The 19,473-nt window shown below is 41.3% G+C and overlaps 2 protein-coding genes, 2 long non-coding RNA genes and 1 pseudogene across 7 annotated transcripts; 1 reads left to right on the forward strand and 4 right to left on the reverse strand.

The window, feature by feature from the left end:
• Positions 1-548: 548 nt before the first annotated feature.
• On the forward strand, positions 549-7,947 carry LOC104416269 (annotated as a pseudogene).
• A 967-nt stretch (positions 7,948-8,914) lies between these two features.
• Positions 8,915-10,777, reverse strand: LOC108953812 (SH3 domain-containing protein PJ696.02-like). 2 transcript variants are annotated; one of them, XM_039315507.1, is made up of 3 exons: positions 10,580-10,777; positions 9,636-9,831; positions 8,915-9,234 (listed from the first exon to the last, which is right to left on the reverse strand). In XM_039315507.1, exons 1-3 carry the CDS (start codon positions 10,721-10,723, stop codon positions 9,203-9,205), a joined length of 372 nt encoding a protein of 123 aa, XP_039171441.1. In that variant the 5' UTR covers positions 10,724-10,777; the 3' UTR covers positions 8,915-9,202. The 2 variants fall into 2 exon arrangements, with proteins under 2 accessions (XP_039171441.1, XP_039171438.1); XM_039315504.1 differs by having other exon boundaries at positions 8,915-9,254.
• A 395-nt stretch (positions 10,778-11,172) lies between these two features.
• On the reverse strand, positions 11,173-11,888 carry LOC120294827. The gene is made up of 4 exons (XR_005552157.1): positions 11,788-11,888; positions 11,552-11,636; positions 11,309-11,397; positions 11,173-11,223 (listed from the first exon to the last, which is right to left on the reverse strand). It is a non-coding gene; the product is annotated as an uncharacterized LOC120294827 (long non-coding RNA).
• A 389-nt stretch (positions 11,889-12,277) lies between these two features.
• LOC104429859 lies at positions 12,278-15,246 on the reverse strand. 3 transcript variants are annotated; one of them, XR_005552160.1, is made up of 4 exons: positions 14,905-15,246; positions 13,933-14,210; positions 12,964-13,395; positions 12,278-12,335 (listed from the first exon to the last, which is right to left on the reverse strand). It is a non-coding gene; the product is annotated as an uncharacterized LOC104429859 (long non-coding RNA). The 3 variants fall into 3 exon arrangements; XR_005552159.1 differs by having other exon boundaries at positions 12,281-13,395; positions 14,028-14,210; XR_005552158.1 differs by having other exon boundaries at positions 12,281-13,395.
• Positions 15,247-15,261: 15 nt separating this feature from the next.
• Positions 15,262-18,003, reverse strand: LOC120294819 (cystathionine beta-lyase, chloroplastic-like). Its single transcript, XM_039315495.1, has 8 exons — positions 17,747-18,003; positions 17,396-17,579; positions 17,190-17,303; positions 16,938-17,008; positions 16,733-16,824; positions 16,460-16,547; positions 16,272-16,383; positions 15,262-15,626 (listed from the first exon to the last, which is right to left on the reverse strand). Exons 3-8 carry the CDS (start codon positions 17,262-17,264, stop codon positions 15,537-15,539), a joined length of 528 nt encoding a protein of 175 aa, XP_039171429.1. The 5' UTR covers positions 17,265-17,303; positions 17,396-17,579; positions 17,747-18,003; the 3' UTR covers positions 15,262-15,536.
• Between the last annotated feature and the right edge of the window lie 1,470 nt (positions 18,004-19,473).

The raw sequence follows: 19,473 nt of genomic DNA on the forward strand, positions 1-19,473 counted from the left end.
CGTGTCCCCGAGCGGGACCCGCTAGAAAAGGAAGGCGCTGATTTTTGGTCGGCTCGGCTCGGCTCGGCTCCACCGCGAAGAAAGGACGGTCATCGTATTCCTCCCGCTCAAAATTTTTTCTCTCTCTTCACTCGAATTTGCTGGGTTTTTCTCTCTCTCCTCTCTCGCCTCTCTCACTCTTCCCTCCCTCTCTCTTTCTCTCTCCGACGAACAGACGCGACCTCCCAGTCTCTCTGTGCCTTCCCTCTTTCCGACCGGCGAACCACCGCCAGCAACCGACGAACTACCGCACCGGACCGGCGAGAGGACCGCGACCTCCCTCTCTCTCTCTCTGCCCTCCCTCTTTCCGACCGGCGAACCACCGCACGGGACCGGCGAGAGGACCGCGAGCAATCGACGAACCACTGCACGGGACTGGCGAGAGGACCGCGACCTCCCTCTCTCTCTGCCCTCCCTCTTTCCTACCGGCGAACCACCCCGAGCAAATCAGACCTAGGTTTTTTTTTTTTTTTTTGGGGGGATTTTTTTTTTAAAAAGGCTGAGGGGTTGGGCTTCTTTGTTTGTGCTGGCCAGACGACGGAGAAGGCGATCATCAGAAAGGAGAAGCACCTGGAAGAGGAGACTGATGAGGACGAGGAAGTCATCTACAAAATCGAAGTTCCGGCGAACAGGTGACTGCGAAGTTGATTCGGCATTCGGTTAGATGTTGTGTGTTTCGGATGGGTTTGGAGCTGTTTCGTGAGTCGTGGGTAAATTTTGGTTCGGGGGTTTAAGATGCTAGTGTCCGACTTCGGATGGGTTAAAGTCTTTCGCGGACCATGTTGCTCGTAATGACTATCGAGATGCTGTGTGGTTCGATCTTTTCTTTGATGTTATGATGTTGCCGAATGTTTTTTTTGTTATCTTTTCGGTCGATCAATGTGAAGGACTAATTGCATGTAATTAGAGACTTCATAAACACATTACCACCTGAAAAAGGCTCAGCTTTTGAGTAGTCCATGTGATGTAGCATTTATAGTGTGCGTCAAGGCTTTTCTTACTTATGTGTTAATAGTTTCTTTTAATAGTCTCGAAAGATTGGTACAAGTTAGGACATCTTTTCACCACTTTGTGAAGAATTCTAGTTGTATGGGGAAGCGGGTTGATATTCTAACCCTTGGGATTCCCGGTTCATGATAATGGTCCTAAAAGGGGTTGATCTTGAATTTAGTTTATGTTCAACATTTTGTCATGCTAGATGGGTCAATCCCCAAATTTTATAGGTATTATCGTCGGCAAGAAACATAACAAGCCTTTTTAGATTTGGTCAGCAAGTTGCGATATTGACTCCTTAATGTTGTTGGCTTTATTTTGAATCATGTCATCTAGAAACTTCATTATTTAGTTATAAGTCAAGTTTTTCAAAGAGATGATGGGTTTATCATCATTTTAGTCTGTATTGGTAATTAATGATTATTCTTCTTGATAAATTCCTGCATGTAGTGTAGAAATGACTATACTATTATAATAATAAGGTATCCTCTAGGAAATGCACAGATACGACTTGCTTTGCCTTGAAGGGCTTGCTCAGGCCCTATGTGTATTCAATAAGCAGGAGGAGACACCTCAATACAGTCTTCGTAACATCAGCAGGGGATCAATGCTTAAGATGCATGTAAAACCTGAGGTACTGATATGTGAGGATTGATCTGTCTAGATTGATCTATGCTGGAATCATTTATTACTTGAGTGACCATTTATGTGTTGCAGACCTCACAAATCCGTCCATACGTTGTTTCTGCTGTCTTAAGAGGGATAACATTTGATGAAGCCAGTTATAACAGCTTCATTGATCTTCAAGACAAGCTCCATCAGAACATTTGGCGGTATTAATTTTTGGATCTTTAACATGCAGCATAATACCTGTTTTCCTTCTCTATTTCAAGATTTCAGGTTTGAGAGGGAGTGGCGGGAGGACAACACATTTTTGGGAAGCTTTTACTGTGTTCATTTGAACCTTAAATGTAAAGAAGAGCGACCGTGATCTTACATTGAGATGCAATGTCCTATATGGCTTGTCCAGAGCAATGGTTTTAAAAAATTTCCCGCATGCAGCCAATTGTCTTTGCAAGCATGCATTTTAGTGTGATACAATAATGTTACTTTATAAATTAAAGATGTGAGGGAAGCATTATTTTATTATTATTTTTTTTTAAATAAGTCATGGCTTCACTGTTGCTTATGCTCTATGTGCTCAGTAGGGGCCATATATATTATTACCCTTAGGAGGGCTTTAAATTGTGAGAAATGCCTGGATGTGAAGAGAGGACTCCGCTGAGTTGTTTTGAATAATTTGGTGAAGTGGTGATGATAGATATGTTGCTTGAACTAGTTTTCATTCTCGAGATCTATATTCAATTTGATATTTTATTTGCATGTAATAGATGCCCAGCCCCTCAATCCCTCCACTTAGTACAGCAGATGCTTGTGCTTATGCTAGATCCTCAAAATGTTCTGCTTGGATTGACATGCTCGGATTCTCTCAATATTTTAGGCGAAGAACACTGGTTGCAATTGGGACTCATGACTTGGATACGCTAGAAGGCCCCTTCAGCTATGAGGTGTGTGTTTGAACTAATCGCCTAAACTAGAATCTAAAATGAAGAATTCTGCACATGTCCTACTATCCTCGCTTGAAGCTAAGGCCCAGCTAGAACTTAAATGGAAGATTTTCAGATTGCTGGCATAATGGATCTTGTCATGATAGAGTGTTGTTCGGGCTGGAAGCTTGTGCTCACCTATTCTTTCCTTTTTTTCTCTCTATATATTTAAATGCCTGAAGGATTCCCTCTTGAAGCTTCTTTCTACCCCACACTTTGCCTCAGCATCTATTACATGTTTTCGAGGAGTTGCAGCTAGCTAGACAAGCTTTGACCAGTTCAAGTTTTGTCATCCTCTGAGCTTGTCCCAGAGGATGGTATTACTATATATATCCGAGATACTCTATTTTGATCCCAAAATTCATAGTATTATGTTTCCTATCAGTGAGTGCTCATCTACTAGATAAAGCATAGACATAAACAGACATGACAAGGAATTGCACATTTGGTTTAGCTTAATATGTATGAGTCATATATTTGCTACAGCTAAATGTTTCTTCTTAATATGTCAAGTTATATATCTGCTACGGCTAAATGTTTCTTAGAGCAAAGTATGATAAAATGTTACAAGAAGTGCAGCGTATCACCGACTCATGTTCCTTTTCCTTTGGTCTCAGGCTTTGCCGCCTTCCAAGATAAGTTTCGTCCCCCTTGAAGCAGGTAGTTTCATGATAAAGATTGTATTTTCTGTTCATGCATGTGCCATGAGTCTGATCTGTAGTGAAGATCTATGTATTTGTAAGATTTTGTTAACTGTTCTCTAGGGGCAATTCTTAAGTAGTTGATTAAGAAATTTTTATGGTTTTCAATTGGATGCACAGATTGTTCTTGTGGTGTTTGTAATTTTTCTTTGGAAAGTGAATCATATTAAATAAGTATGCTTAACAAGTGCCCTTTTGTTAACAAAGTGCTCTAAGGAGACTTACTAAGTAACTAAAAAGGAAATTTTGTAGTTTCCAATGCATTAGCGTGTTATTTCTAATTACTATTTGCAAAGTGAATTATTCCAAATTAAGTATGCTTAACATGTCAATGCCACTTTTGAGTTCATGAGATTGCTTTCGTTTATATATTTGTTTTGTTTTCTCTACCAACTGTGATTGATGTGTTGGCTGATCGCGTCTTAGTTTCTGTTCTGATATTAGGTGAAGAACTTCAGAGCTGATGAACTAATGGAATTTTAGAAGGTGGGTCCTCAATAGCTTCTCCTTTTAATGGTCTTTTTATAACTGTCATATTTGTTTTGTTACATATATCTTATGCTTGGAACTTGCTTATTCAGTGTGCTAGTTGATATCTTCCTGTAATTGAAGAATTATGTAATAGTTCCTCATTCTTGCCATGTTGTTTTACCTGTTTTCGCTACTTTGTTGCAGTCAGATTTGAAATTGAAGAAGTTCTTGCACATAATAGAGAACTCGCCTGTGTTCCCTGTTATCTATGATTCAAAGAGGTATCTTGGTTTCTTCATACACTCTTCTTTGTAATGTGAGTTCCATGTATAAATATGAAGTGTGTATATTGATGTTAAGGGAAAATAATAAATAACCACTTAAATGTAATGACATGTTGACTTAGTTTTGATTCAACCATTGCCACTTAAGTCGTTAATATTGCAACCTTGAGTTATTTGGGGTTGATCGATGCATTAGGTTCAATTTGCAAGAGAAAATAATCTAGCCTTCAAGCATCTTCTGCCACATTAAGCCACTAAGTGCTAGGTCTCGTTTATGAGTTGAAGTGAGATCGATTGTTCTGTTTAGGTGTCACTAGTGTTCTCAAAAGCACTGGAGTTGCCTGGGCAGGCACCCAATGTGGCGACTTCAAAAGCACCTCAAGTGGATATTTGTGAGTACAGCGGATCCCATGAAAGAACCTCCTCTTATAACTGCAAACACTGTTCTGTCCATACTTGCTGTAGATTACCCAGTCGACAAAGTAGCATGCTATGTCTCAGATGACGGGGCAGCGATGCTCACCTTGAAGCCCTTTCCGAGACATCAGAGTTTGCAATGAAGTGGGTCCCATTCTGTAAGAGATTCAATATTGAGCCTAGGGCCCCAGAATGGTATTTTTCTCAGAAGGTTGACTATTTGAAGGACAAAGTGAATCCTGAATTTGTGAGAGAACGCCGCGCCATGAAGGTCTTCAGCTTTTAACCTTTTCAAGTTTGTTGTCTGTTTTTATCTACTCTTGTGTGTGAAAGCCAATGTGGCGTCTTTGCCTTTTACATAATCAAGGAGACTGCTTGTTTCTAGATGTCTTATATTGGCTCTCTCACCTTTATTGTTGCAGAGAGAATATGAAGAGTTCAAAGTTCGGATAAATGGGTTGGTGGCAATGGCACAGAAAGTTCCTGAAGAGGGTTGGACAATGCAGGATGGCACTCCGTGGCCTGGGAACAATGTCAGAGATCATCCTGGAATGATCCAGGTGGATGCTGCTTTCGGGAATTTTTCTATTATTTGTGGCATAAGATTTATGAAGTTGGCTTACATTCAGAGAATTTAAAGTCGTCTTTCATTTAATCATCTTTATGCAGGTTTTCCTTGGCCAAAATGGTGACCGTGATGTTGAAGGAAATGAATTACCTCGGCTAGTTTATGTCTCTCGCAAGAAGAGACCTGGTTTTGATCATCACAAGAAAGCTGGTGCCATGAATGCTCTGGTATGAATCCCTGTCTACCCGAAGTACCTTTCAAAGTCTGGACTTACTTCTCAGCTGTTCATATCATCTCTCTCAAGTTGCTGAATTACCTGCTATTTTGTGAGTCGTTAATCAAGGTGCGGGTCTCAGCAGTCATCAAAAATGCCCCTTATTTGCTGAACATGGATTGTGATCATTATATAAACAACAGCAAGGCTCTTCGAGAAGCCATGTGCTTCATGATGGATCCAATTTCGGGCAAGAAGATATGTTATGTGCAATTTCCACAGAGATTTGACGGGATAGATCGTCATGATAGATACTCAAATCGTAATGTAGTATTTTTTGATGTAAGTAAACATATATATAGGCCTCATTAATATTGTAATGTTCTTCCTTTCCTTTTTTCAGAAAAAAAGCAAATTATTCATATATACTTATGTCTATACTGTTGAATCCAGATAAATATGAAGGGTTTGGATGGTAAACAAGGACCAAATTATGTCGGAACTGGTTGTGTCTTCCAGAGGCAGGCTTTGTATGGATATGATGCCCCAATAAAAAAGAAACCTCCCGGGAAAACATGTAACTGTTGGCCAAAATGGTGCTGCTTGTGTTGTGGATCTAGAAAAAGAGGTAGGAAAATGAAGTCCGATGAGCAAAAGAAGACAGGGAGGAACAGGGAGGCTTCAAAGCAGATTCATGCACTTGAAAATATTGAAGAGGGAATTGAAGGTGCCCATTTTCTATCTAAATTAATCTTTGGACTTGCATGTTGTTCCACTTGTATCAAGTAGTTGATTTTCCAAATATATGCTTTATCTGAAATCTTCATTTTTTACGCTGCATTCATTTCTACGATTGTGATTTCACATAGTAGTCTTATGGCGCTTGCTTGTTATTTCTTATGATAGAAATGGATAGATGCAAAATGATACGTACTTTTTGGAACTATATTTCAGGTATAGACAATGAAAAATCATCACTAATGTCCCGAGTAAAGTTCGAGAAGAAATTCGGTCAATCCCCAATTTTTATAGCTACAACCCTGATGGAAGAAGGTGGTGCCCCAAAGGGAGCCACTACTGCATCACTTTTGAAAGAAGCCATTCATGTCATTAGCTGTGGTTATGAGGACAAAACGGAATGGGGAAAGAGGTAAAGATCTTACAATTTCAGCAGAAGTCACTGCTTTTGATACTGTATCAAGATTGTCTACTTTGCATTGCGCTTATTGTCTACTTGTAACTATCCCTCAGGTGGGCTGGATATATGGCTCCGTTACAGAGGATATTCTAACGGGCTTCAAGATGCATTGTCATGGCTGGCGATCTGTATACTGCGTGCCTAAGCGGCCCGCTTTCAAGGGTTCAGCTCAATAAACCTATCAGATCGCCTGCATCAGGTTCTCCGTTGGGCTCTTGGAAAGGTTGAGATCCTTTTGAGCTGGCATTGTCCGATATGGTATGGGTATGGCTGTGGCTTAAAATGGTTAGAGCGGTTTTCTTACATCAACTCGGTCGTCTATCCTTTGACTTCCATTCCCTTGATCGCATATTGTACTCTTCCAGCCGTTTGTCTTCTAACAGGAAAGTTTATTGTCCCTGAGGTAAGTTCCACCACACTTCCAGGAGTTCTGTGCTTGCTCGAGCAATTGATTTTGCTTGATTTCAACAAGACCATTGCTGACTTTACCTTTTCAACATTGTTGCAGATGAGCAACTATGCTAGTCTCATTTTCATGGCACTCTTTATATCTATTGCGGCTACAGGCATCCTTGAGATGCGGTGGGGTGGTGTCGGCATCCACGACTGGTGGAGAAATGAGCAGTTCTGGGTAATTGGTGGGGTCTCCTGTCACCTGTTTGCTCTCTTCCAGGGTCTACTAAAAGTTTTGGCTGGAGTCAGCACAAATTTCACGGTCACGTCCAAAGCCGGAGATGATGGAGAATTCTCTGAGCTATACCTCTTTAAGTGGACATCACTGTTAATCCCTCCCTTGACTCTGCTCATCCTAAACATAATTGGAGTCATTGTCGGCGTTTCAGATGCCATCACTAATGGCTACGAATCTTGGGGTCCACTGTTTGGTAAACTTTTCTTTGCTTTGTGGGTCATTGTTCATCTGTATCCCTTCCTCAAGGGATTCATGGGAAAACAAGATCGGTTACCTACAATCATAATTGTTTGGGCAATTCTTCTTGCCTCGATTTTAACTCTTTTATGGGTCCGAATAAACCCTTTCATTTCCAAGGACGGCATTGTACTAGAGGTGTGTGGATTGGATTGCAACTAGGATTAGGTGAGCTGGAATGTTGTAGTCACTAAAAAATTTACCTGTAGAAATATTGTTGCTGTATTTTGCACTTGATTTTGTTCGTTGGTTGAAGACTCGAAGAGGAGGGCACCCTTTTGCAATTGGCGGTGGGATTCATCAATGAGAAGGCTCCTTGAAGGGTATATGTACAAAAAAAAGGAAAAATTGAAAAGAAGAAAGGAAAAGTATGATTTTTGGCAGATGTGGGCCTTGAGTTGTGCAAAATCCTCTCGATTGTTTCCGCGTGTTTAGTGTTGCAATGAGGTGGATGAAACAAGATAGTTTGTAACTCCGGAAAAGTAAAGCTCATAGTGCTACTCGAGAAATGTAGCACTTTTTCAAGTGATGATCTATCCTTTTATCAATGCTAGTAGGGGCTGCTGAATCATACCGTTTCCGCATTTTCCGTTGTTTTCATACTCCAATGGGACAAGGGATGTTTCTGGAAATATTCTTGCTGCATATGCGAGCTTCTGCATTTGTTTTATATCAGTACTTAAAACTTGTTAGGCACCCCGTTCATGTGAACATGGTACACTTGCTGGGTGGATGGACTTGGACGTGGAGACGGAAGCGATTATTGCACTGGTCATTAAAATTTGCATGCGGATGTCAAATCTATTTTCAGAAAGCCGCATGCACTGTGCAGCGTGATCAGGGGATTAACTTTGTTAGTTAAGATATGATGATTTTTCCCCATTTTAATAATTTAGATTGAGAAGATTCTGTATTCTGTGTTCTTGCATTAGTATCTTCCAAAGATGACAACAATTGAAGCTCGTGGTGTTTTATTTTGCCAAGAATCCAACACGAGCGCATTTAGGACGTTCAGCCTGACTCAGAATTTTCGTAGTTCACACAATTGGCTGTTTTCTCGATAAGCTTCTGTCTTACAGGAGAAGATCGACTCGATAAAATGGAAATACACAGTTCGCTGTGGTCTTGTAACACGTCTCTTTCTTCATGTCAATTCCTAATTCAATATTTTCATTGCCATCACCTTGATAACTCGGATGACATTGAAATACATCTGAAGGAGCACTATCACTTGCATAAACTTTAGCACGTTCGTTCTCACTTGCATAAGGCACTAACATTTCCTCGGGCACTCCCATCTTCCAACTTCTCAAGATCGATATACTCTGCAATCATGGCAGAGACTTCCCGCTCCATTGACTCTTTCTTGTTCTTGATTGTAAGCTCATTTACAGTTTTGGCAGTCAATGCCATGGTCGTCTGTGTGTCTGTCCCTTCATGTTCCATAGCATGGGAGTATTCTGACATAGCCATGTCCTCAGGATGCTCATCGTCGGTGACTCTGAGGACAGCTCCCCGTCTTCTTTGGTTTTCAACGGAGACTTGTTTAAAAATTAATTTGTGCTTTCTTGAATTCCGCAGTTTGCTCTGCAGGATGATCCTCGTGATCTTTCAAACCTTCTACAGCAACTACTGGAGCATTTTCTCCCAACTTTGTGCTCCTTACCTTTACAGTATCGGCAATGTTTACATTTCAATTACTAAGTCTCGCTTCCTCGGTGTCTGCATCCACTTCACTTTCTGAGTTGTCAGCAAAGACAGGGCTCATTGTAAGTATGTCTGCTACTCCACTTGACTCTCCAAAGACTTGTTTTCTGCATTGGGAAACAAAACACTAATCCAATATAATCAACAAAGCGAATGTAGGAATTAAGGGTTTCATTATGAAATGAAGATGTGAATAAGTACTTATTGTGAATCAACGTATCTATGATTGATGAAACCGAAGAGATTTTAGGATATTTGCTCCTGTCTTGTTTCTAGATTTAATCTTTTCTAACTTCAAGAGGATTGTAAGTAGCTTCACTTCGTTTCACTCTCAGTATGACAATGGCCATTAAAACGGTTAATATCATAGGATACTATCACATTAAACGGTTAATATCATAGGATACTATCCATGTTTTTTTGCATAGCAATGTATACATAGCCCAAAAAATCAGTCCAGAGGACAACTCCACAGTTTAAAAGGAAAAATAGCTATATAGATTAGTACCTTTACTGCAGCTGTACGTATAACAAGCAGCACAGCCACCATCCCCCACTCGTACATCAGCTTCAGCAGCCCTTCCAATGGCACAAACTGCTGCACTCAAACCAGCCCCAACTGAAAAATGAGCAGTACCATCAAATGTCTTCACAGCCTCAGTTGATCTCAACACTATAACGAAGTCTGTCAATTCTCCTCCAGCCTGCAATCACCCTTGACTGGTTACTATTGACTGGAATAAGGATATCTCTACATAAAAATATAACACAAAATCAAACATTTCTTGCAGGGATAATCTTTTCATTTATGTATTTGATTTTTACTATTATTGTTGTTATCATTTCGGGAGGAAGGGGAATCGACTAAAGATTTCTTTAGTTGATTTTTATGTTTTATGCAAGACTTCTTTGCTCGAGCTTAAGCCACACAAGCAGAAGCTATTAATGCGATAGACATGTTAACAGAAAGGGAACGATTATAAGTAACACAAGGGCAATCTCTGGCTCAGGGACTTCTCCCACTTCCACAAAAAAGCAAAACACAAATTCAGAGAAAGGGAATAGAGATGCAGAAAGGAACTTGAAAACTCAATGGCAACATGGTAATCAAACAAAAAGTCCAAATCTCACCCTGAGAAATACTGTTCTTAGATAGAGTTCCAGAAAGGAGAAACAAATGGCACATTCCATGAAATAGAAGGATGACAGACCAGACATTTACAAAGGAAAATTCTCACAGAAACCATGGAAATGAAGCAGACAATACGTCAAGCATTCCGGATGGAGTAAAAAATCAAATTGGTGTTTATTATCTAAACAATCATTTTGAGCACGTTGATTCACGTGGTTAATCTGCAGACTGCATGAAAGCCAAAAACACTTGTTGGTTCCGACGCTTGACCCTTAAGGTTGATGAAATCAAAATCCAGGTATACGATAAAACAAGCCTACCTGTGCTCCCCACCCTATTCCACATGAAGAAATTGCAGAAGGTGGAGACCATGAGCTGTCTTCCCTACGAGCAACCACAAGGCCTGTTCCAATATTGTAGGTTACCATCATACCAACTTTCACAACAGTAATTATCGCATACATGACTGTCTCAACCTGCTGATTTACACCACCAGATGAACACAAAATACAAAGTAGTTTATGTAAATTCTCAACTTCCCTGGTCAGCGATGCTCCCTAAATCAATTGCATTTCAAGAGCTCTTTCAAGCTGCTAGATGCCCACTGTTTTCTGTCACTTCCATACTGTGGAATATTTTCGTGATACAAAACAAGCTTTGAAGAGTAAGTTCAGCAACCATGGTCGCAGTAGATGCATATTTGGATGAGTGTGGCACTATGATGATGCCTCAGCTGTGCATACACCTGCCATATATCAATGACTAGTTTCTTAGAACTTGAAGCATTTCTGAGGAGAAGTCTAAAACAGGACAAACCAAGCAATCAGAACGGTTTGTAAGGAAATAATGAGAGCAGTACACAAGGGACACATATGACATACTGTCAAGCAAGAGATGACCCTCTTGCATCTAGCCTGCACTCCGCTTGGATTTGTGCTTCGATTTCTTGTCTCGTTTCTTACTACTGCAAAGCATCAATCTCATAGGTTTCACATGCCAATTGTTATCAAGAATAAAAGAAATCAGAGGACAGGGTTTGAAGGAATTACTCATCATGTGAACTAAGGCCCCAACAAGACCTCAGCTTCCTGTTGATGTGTTTCATATCTTTCTCAGAAGGGAATTTATATGTCCTAACCTGTATTCAGTCAGCAGCATGAAGAACAAATTAGAAACTTTTATCAATACCTAGAACTTGGTTCACATGACTTGCATTTTCAAGTAGAATTGAGATCGCAAGACCAGTTATGCTTTTATATTTTGAGATAAATGCGAGAAAAATTGAGATTTACCGAGGAATCTATCGCATTCAGATGCTGAATGAGCTCTGTGCTGCTGTGAATGGAATTTTGGCGTATGAGCATGTTCTCTAGGTATCTGAAAAGAAGCATAAATTTCAATTGACCCAATCATCATTACAACTAAGGTACCAAGAGAATCAGACCAACTGGCTGCCCCAATGTAGAGATGTCTATGGCAAGTAATTCTTATTGTTGGTTTCATAAAAAAAAATTGAGTTGCTTTTAACCTTTCATAGTCCAGAACTCTATGCACCTCATTAGCATGATGCAAAGCCGCCAATGCCAGCTGCACCAGAAATCATAAAAAAGCCTTTAAGAATATAACATGGGAGTTCAGCTACACCATCAAACTAAGGAGAAATTCTAAAGGATTTATTCAGTGAGGTAGAGACCAAGATCTTGGAAGTGCTCAAGAGTTATAATTTCCAAACACATCCACTATTACCGGTATTGCAGCCAACATTTCTAAAGGTTACAAAATTGCTCCTGCACCATATTTCTCTGTTGCCCAGATACCCATTTAACACGTTGAAGCATCTGACATGAGTTCAACTCCTTTTTATTCGAACAAATCTATACTCCTCATATAGAGTATATAAACCTAATGGGAAATTATCCAAAAATTGAAAGCAAGTTGCCGGGCCTAAAAATTTGCTCATGAACCAAGTAAAAGTAGAACTGTAAGAAAAGGAAAATGCAAGAAGTACCTGTCCAGGAGAAAGAGAAGTGGTGCATCAGTAACCACAATTTTGTCTACCTCCTCTTTTGCAGTTTCCTGGAAATGATCAAGAACCATAATGCAGAAAATTAGTGTGACATAAGGATATGAGCAGTCTATTTCCAAAAGTACACATTTGCAGCAGTAATATAAATAAGAAGAAGAATATAAACAGGAACATATAAAACGAAACAATTGACTTAATATACTGTTGAACGAAGATTCTATAACGCTTGGGTCAGAGGCTCTCACATACATAAGGCAGAAGCCATGTAATAACACTATTTGAAGTTCATCAAAAGCATGCAAATTTCTGAGCACAAACATCCCCAGCAGTATGGCGAAATGCCAGATGTCAGCTCAACCCACCTGCTTATTGTAGCCTTTAAGCTTAATTTCCTTCCAAGGGTCATGCTTCTCTAATGTCAAGCAACTAAGTTGATGCACATGGGGTGGTTTGGTGTTTACTTCCCACATGTTATACTTACAACTAAGGTTCTCACTCAGTTAGATCTGTTAAGAAGCGAATAAGTTTATTGAGGTAGATATACAGTTCCATAAAGTGCTAAAGACTGGCCTAGCACATACACAAATATAACAGGGCAACAATTTGGCATTTTTCAATTGCATGTTCATCTACAAACAGATACGCTCAATTTAACAACGGTTTAAGGCGATGACCCACTAAGCATATGAGGTGGTTGTTGTCATAAGGAACTGGCATCGAAAGCTTTCTCCCTTGAGTTAAGTTCCTCAATAGGTAAAACTCCGCTACAATTGAGAGGAGATCCTTCATCTCAGCCCCACTAGCTGCGATCAAGACTACCATCGGAGTTAATGGTTATTTTTGAATTTCGGACCAAATCTCCCATGAAATCTGAGAGAGCGCTCTGAGTGGAAAATTGAAAGTTAGGGTAGACGAGAGAAGGAATGATGGGCAGGCGATGCATGTCAGTTTCCACTGAGTGAAGACCCGTTAAATCAGATACTAGAGACATATCTAGTCCAGCCTTTTCAGCACAACTCAATCCAGACATGCTAAACTCAAAGACTTCTCTCTGCATGGTGGATTGTTCAGCAATTCCGGTGCCTAGGGGCCCAGTAGTTGAGTGGACATCTGCAATCATAATAAATAAACCATTACTTGACCATCCCCTCTCACGACAAGTAACCTGTTTAACTGCAAAGAGCACAGCAACACATGCCCTACAAAAGCTATATTGTTTTCTTTAGAAGCAGATCTTGGTTTCAGTGATCTCCTAAACCTATATAGATGGTTCAGCACTTTAGCCAGTTCTACCAACCTCAACAGTAATCCCCCATTTGTTGTTGAAATTCAGTTTCCATGAATTTTCTGACCATACAAATGCAAGTGCCATGAATAAATTGCTAGTTTCAGTTTCCATTAAGCGTATGATTCTACAAATTCGTGTGGCCTAATATAATTGCTTATACCATCAAGCACTTGCAAAAGGATACAAATTCATATTCTTAAGTAGTTTTGTGGTAAGATGATTTAAAACTGTAAGGGTGATTAATAATAATGGCCCCAAAATTTCATTATCTCTGTGGCATGAAGGGTGAGATTTTCATCAAATGAAATCAATGACTTGAAGCTTGTAATTAACAAATTTACATGAGAAATAAATTATACCCAGAAGGAATGCAAGGTCTCTCCTTTTGGACAAGCTGACATATAACGTGAATTGATTTAAAAAAATAAAAAATAAAGAGAGTGAGATCTTCAACTGCTTGCAAATCTAGAATCATGGGATCTTTCTCCACAGAATCAATCTGCACACACTGCTTTGCTGCTAACAGTACATATAGGGGTTCCACTGCCTCCTTGAATTGATTAGGACTGAGGGTCATGGATCCCAATCTTATAATGTCTTGTCTTGTCCTAGCAGCAGGCAAAATTGGCTGAAGATCCTGCACTTTCCATAATTAGATTTCCCGAATGCAGGATGCAAAATAACAAGGAACCGACACCTGACCAACATTAGCCATTTCTATAATCTAACATAGAACAAAAGAAAATCCCTAGCAAACATCACTGCACATAGATCTAAACCACCTAAACAATTGAGGAGGTCAGAATCAACAAAGACAAAGCTTCGCAGCGTGCAAGCACCAATGAAAAGCAAAATTTAATTGCAACTTCGCAGCACTCTTTAAACCCGAAATCACCAAGCTTGGAGCATCCAAGCCACGGAGGTCAAGATGGAGTTGTAAAATTTCAATCTTTTAGACAAAGAGTGGTGAAAAACAAAAAACTCGTGATCAAGAGATCTTACATAGATGAATCTCCTAGAGAACCAGAGTTCTGCAACACATCAGAGGCCCAGTCAACGACGTGCACAGTGCAGCATCGAAACTCACAAAAGCCGCAGCTAACGACGAGCTACAGAGCTAAAACACCACACGACCCAATCAAAGACTGAACGCCAAGCAGCAAGCACGGAGCTGCCACGACAACAGAACAAAATCGACAACACCGCACAAGAATCAACCGACGGAAGCTATCCAAAGCGCTTCGGCAATCCCTAGGCACGAAACCCAGTTCGTTCCGATTCGAATCCGCGACGGACGGAATCGAGAGGAACCGAGAGAAGTCGAGACTCACCCTGACGACTCTGCTCGCGCCCTTGCTCCTGACCAAGAACGAGGCTCGGCGGATAACCATGCGAAGCCATCAAGCAGAGCTACGCCATCATCGACCAAGAACGAGGCGAGGAGGGAAGCGCTTAGGGTGAGTGAGAGGGCTCGAGACAGAGAGGAGGGGGGCGCTTGGGGTGAATGAGAGGACTCGGGACAGAGAGGAGAGGAGTGCTTGAGGAAGAGAGAGGCAGAAGCGGGAAGAAATAGCGCGCGCTCCGTTGAAAAGAAGAGAGAGAAATTTTGAGCGGGAGGAATACGCTGACCGTCCTTTCTTTTCTGCAGGTGGAGCCGAGCCGAGCCAGCCGAATACCAGCCCTTTCTCATTTTCCAGGGGTCCCGCTCGGGACAGGTGTCGGTACCTGAGTGGTATGTGCGCGCCACGTCAGCGGATGACGTGGCGCGCACGAACCACTGAATATTTTCTCGTTGAAGGCTTAGCGTCTGTGATTTGACTGCTTCTTTTAGGTACACTCACACAGGTTTTGATGTGACTGATGGTTTGCATTTCCTTTTGTGCTTCCTGTTGGCATTTTGTAATTGTTTGATATGGTGTCAAATGTATATATCAATATCAGTTTGGTACTTTTGGGGAGAGATTTAAACAGGTGGTTTTGTTGTTCTTCCGTTGCTTCCCTCCGTGTTCTTTTCATTCACCTGAGGCATGGTTCCTGCATGAGCTTTCGTTTTCTTCCAAAAAAAAGCATTTTTCCATCAGAGATATGCAACAGGGCAGTACTCTCAAAGAAACAACAAATCAAGTAAAGAGCTAGAAAAATATGCTGTATAAATTGTAAATGCATCCACCATCTGCATTACATACCACACACAATAAGGATTTTGCCATTTGTTAACAAGATAACATTCCTATTTGTTTATGGGTAAGAGGAGTATCTTTCTAAGACAGAATTGATATTCCTTGACCTCATTGCAAAAGACCTACTAACAGAAACTTTACAGCCATAATGAATGTTAACTTTACAAATTACTAACAGCGTTGATTGAATGAAGCAAGGGCTCTAGTGTATGAATAGGACCTCAATATCCACAATATATATGAACATGCACATATTTTATCCAATGTTTGCATTAGAATTTACACGAGTTCAACCACCTTTTCTCATATATAAGTCGCTTGACAAAGATTAGAATTCATGCTGCTACTTAAGAATTTTCAAGCAACTTTTTGGAAAAAAGACAGAGAACAATTTTGTGGGGAAAACTTAAAATGAATGCAAACAAGCACTCGCATAGAAGCGCACATGGATGTGTATTCTAAAAGTACTTCTGCTATCCTGATATACGAAGAAATCTGTGATGAAGGAGAGCACTTACTCGTATATCCGAAATTTGTTGCTGTGGATTGGTGGGACTTTCTAACCAGACAAGCTTGGTGGAGGGACCAACAGCAGACGCCACCTCATGTAGATCACTTGTATTTACCCGCCTAAAACATTAATTTGGTAATTAAAATAGGTAAATTGTATTCAGAAGAAATGAACAAAAGTAGAAATGAAACTGACTTCACCACAACTCCAGATTTTGGAGTTACTTGGGACAACAGACGATCGGAACCACCATAAAGGTCATCTCCAGCAACAATTTCCTCGCCTGCACATTTTTTTGCCCGCCCTGCTAATTAGCACGTGAAACAACAAAAAACATCTTCCAAGCAACCACAGAAAAGAAGGGAGAAAGAATGCCTTTGCACATATCCCAAAATTCATTTTCATCAAGCTGAGTACTTAAAAAAGAGAAGTGAAACATATAAAACAAAGCATGCAAAGAGTAACTACCATTTGAAAGAAGATGAGTGACGGCGGCCAAAGCAGCCATTCCGCTAGTGAAGCAAAATGCTCTATCGGCTTTGTCCAGCTTTGCGAGGAGGCTAAGGAATCCAAACATCCCTTAAACATAAGTAAGCTCAAGAAGAAAACAGAAGACTGCGAGATGCTTTGTCATGGCAAGTCACGAATCTAGAAGCATCAAGCATGATCATACCTCTCTAGCGCATCCCGAGTGGGATTTCCACTCCTGGTGTAATCATAGGGACCATTTTCTGTGGCTGAAGGCTGCAAATTTTAGCTAGTTGAAAGTCATATAAGAAAGAATTCACTGCAGTATTTGCAATGTTACACTTACACACCAATACCTTCCCCTTTCGAAAAAATTTCACTTTCATATTTCTTGGCTAAGACCAATCAAATAGGAACAAGGAGGCATCGATCGCAGCAAGTTCCAACCGAATCTTACTTGCTTAAACGTAGCCGTTTGGTAAATCGGCGTGCTGATCGCCCCGTAAGGATCGAACTTGTTCTCGAAATTCATCAATAGCGTCGACACGCCGGGCCTCCTTCACTTCGATTTCTGAAAGCACAACAGATCATCAGGCAAAAACAAAAGAGCAGGAGTCGCAGCTAAAATACAATCAGAGAGAGGAGGGAGGGAGGAGAACACACCGGGAGAGCACTCGGCGACGCCATCGGCGACGGCGGAAGCGCTCACGTCCATGTCCCTATCCTTATTACAACACCTCAATCCCGGCTTCCTCGCCCGCGACACCAATCGCTTCCCCTTCCCCGCTGAGCTCGCTCTCTCCTCGAATCGGAAGCTCGAAGGGAGCCTCGCCGCCGTCGCAAAACCCTGCGAAAGGCCAACCACCATCAGAGCCGCAATGAGAAACCAACCGAGAGCCGCGCGCCTCGATCCAACGCCATTTCGGCCGCACAAACTCGGGGAGAGAGAGAGAGAGAACCGCGAAACGAATAGGAAGGAAGAAGAGAGAGCGGGGGAGGATCGAGAGGACTCACGCGATCGTCGAGCTCGGACGAGAGCGGGCTAAACGCGGCGGACCTCAGCGTAATGGAGGACAGAGACATTGTCGAGCAAGCGAGCGAGGGAGGTAAAGAGGGAGAAAGGGTTTTGGCGACAGGAGAGAGAAGAAGAAGAAGAAGAAGAAGACGACGGCAAGAACAAGCGACGGCAAGCGTGCGAGCGCCGACGTTGTTGTTGAGGTCGGTCGGACAGGGTTTTCGGCGCGACATAGGCGCTCGGCTGCGCGAGCGACGGAGGGTCTCTTCCAGCAACGTGCTTCGAGTGCGGACCGTAATGAAAATAAACACGACATATTTTCAATAATTCGATTTTCTTACCCAAAATAAATTAATTTATTTTTAGTACGTGGAAAGCCGGACTCGGAAATGAGGGAATAAGTACACTAAGTTATGTACGGCGCTCATTTGGATGCCAAAAGTTTCCGTCAACTCACTTTGGATGCGCCGGAGTTTCCATTGGATCACTAGGCCTTCATACGATGTCGTTTTAACATCCTAACACCAAAACGACACCGTTTTGTGTCTTTTCCCCAAATTCAAAACCATAAATCCCCAAATGACATTGTTTGTGTCATCTTCTTTCCCGAACAAATCCAGCAACACCAACAGTGCCGAACCCAAAGAACACGAGCCGTTGAGTAACTAGCAACACCAGTAATTTTCCGTAAAAGAAACCACGCATTCGCCTCTGTCCTCCCCGTAGTTTTCTCACATTTTCAATCACCTTATCAACCTTTCAAATCCCCAAATCTCAACCCCACCACCACCTTTTCCCAAGGAATATGGTTTGGTGCAGAGGAAACCCGAGCTCGAAGAATCTCGGAAGCACAAACAATTCGGCCAATGATAGCCACGAAAATGCGGAACGCCACGGAGGTTGTCGGCGAAGCCCACAGTGCTACGAAGGCAAAGCGGCCATGGCCTCGCCATCCCCTCCTCCTCCGCCCTCATCGTCGACACCTCCCTCTCTCTCGGGATTTTTATTCGCTTTTTTTTTTTTCTGTCTTGTTGTGGCAAGCAACTACGATGGAGGTCGAGGATGGCGGCCGAGTGATAGTGGCCGAGAGATGGCGGCCAAGTGACGGTGGCCGAGCGACAACGAGACAAAAAAACCCTAATTTCAATCTCCAAATAAAATAAAATAAACTGCGTTATATTTGTGAGGACGGCAAAATGCGACATAATCATTTTTCTAGGAATGTCATCGGTGGGACCAAAGTAATCGATTTTCCTCCAATTTGACACTTAAGTGATCTAGTGGAAACTTTTGGCATCAAAGTGAGCGTCGTACACAATTTATTGGCACCATTAGTGTACTTATCTTGAGATCACGGGCAATCTTTTCTCAATTTGATTCTTATTCATATATAGAACTCGAAATTCATCTTTTAGATGATATGGAAACGCATTTTTTAGGGTGAACTTGGTTTTTTTCTTACAAAAGTCATCTTCATTGTTATCGTGGATTTAGTTAATTAATTTATAGCTGCAAGTATAGTTTTCTATAATCTATAACAATGGGGACGGATCTCATTTCATTTAATTCATTGTCCGTCGCTATTAAAAAACGGTCTTGTCATTAGGCAGAATTTGATAGTCTTGTACCAAAAAAAAAAAAAAACACGGGTCTTCTTCCTTATTGGTATATGTAAGAGATAGCGATTAATGGTGCTTGTGAGAAAAATAAATATGACATAGTAAAT

This window comes from Eucalyptus grandis, chromosome 1 (assembly GCF_016545825.1).
Source record: "Eucalyptus grandis isolate ANBG69807.140 chromosome 1, ASM1654582v1, whole genome shotgun sequence".
NCBI lineage: Eukaryota > Viridiplantae > Streptophyta > Magnoliopsida > Myrtales > Myrtaceae > Eucalyptus > Eucalyptus grandis.

Excerpts from the sequence above, each read along its gene's own strand:
- LOC120294819 (XM_039315495.1), bottom strand. The coding sequence starts at position 17,264 with ATGAATTTCGAGAACAAGTTCGATCCTTACGGGGCGATCAGCACGCCG. Across the intron at positions 16,548-16,732 it reads CACTCATCTTCTTTCAAATG|GCGAGGAAATTGTTGCTGGA; the intron begins GTAGTTACTCTT and ends AAAAATGTGCAG. Across the intron at positions 16,384-16,459 it reads AAATCTGGAGTTGTGGTGAA|GCGGGTAAATACAAGTGATC; the intron begins GTCAGTTTCATT and ends TTAATGTTTTAG.
- LOC108953812 (XM_039315504.1), bottom strand. The coding sequence starts at position 10,723 with ATGTATGCGATAATTACTGTTGTGAAAGTTGGTATGATGGTAACCTAC. Across the intron at positions 9,832-10,579 it reads GAATAGGGTGGGGAGCACAG|GCTGGAGGAGAATTGACAGA; the intron begins GTAGGCTTGTTT and ends GGGTGATTGCAG. Across the intron at positions 9,255-9,635 it reads TACGTACAGCTGCAGTAAAG|TGTTTTGTTTCCCAATGCAG; the intron begins GTACTAATCTAT and ends ATATTGGATTAG.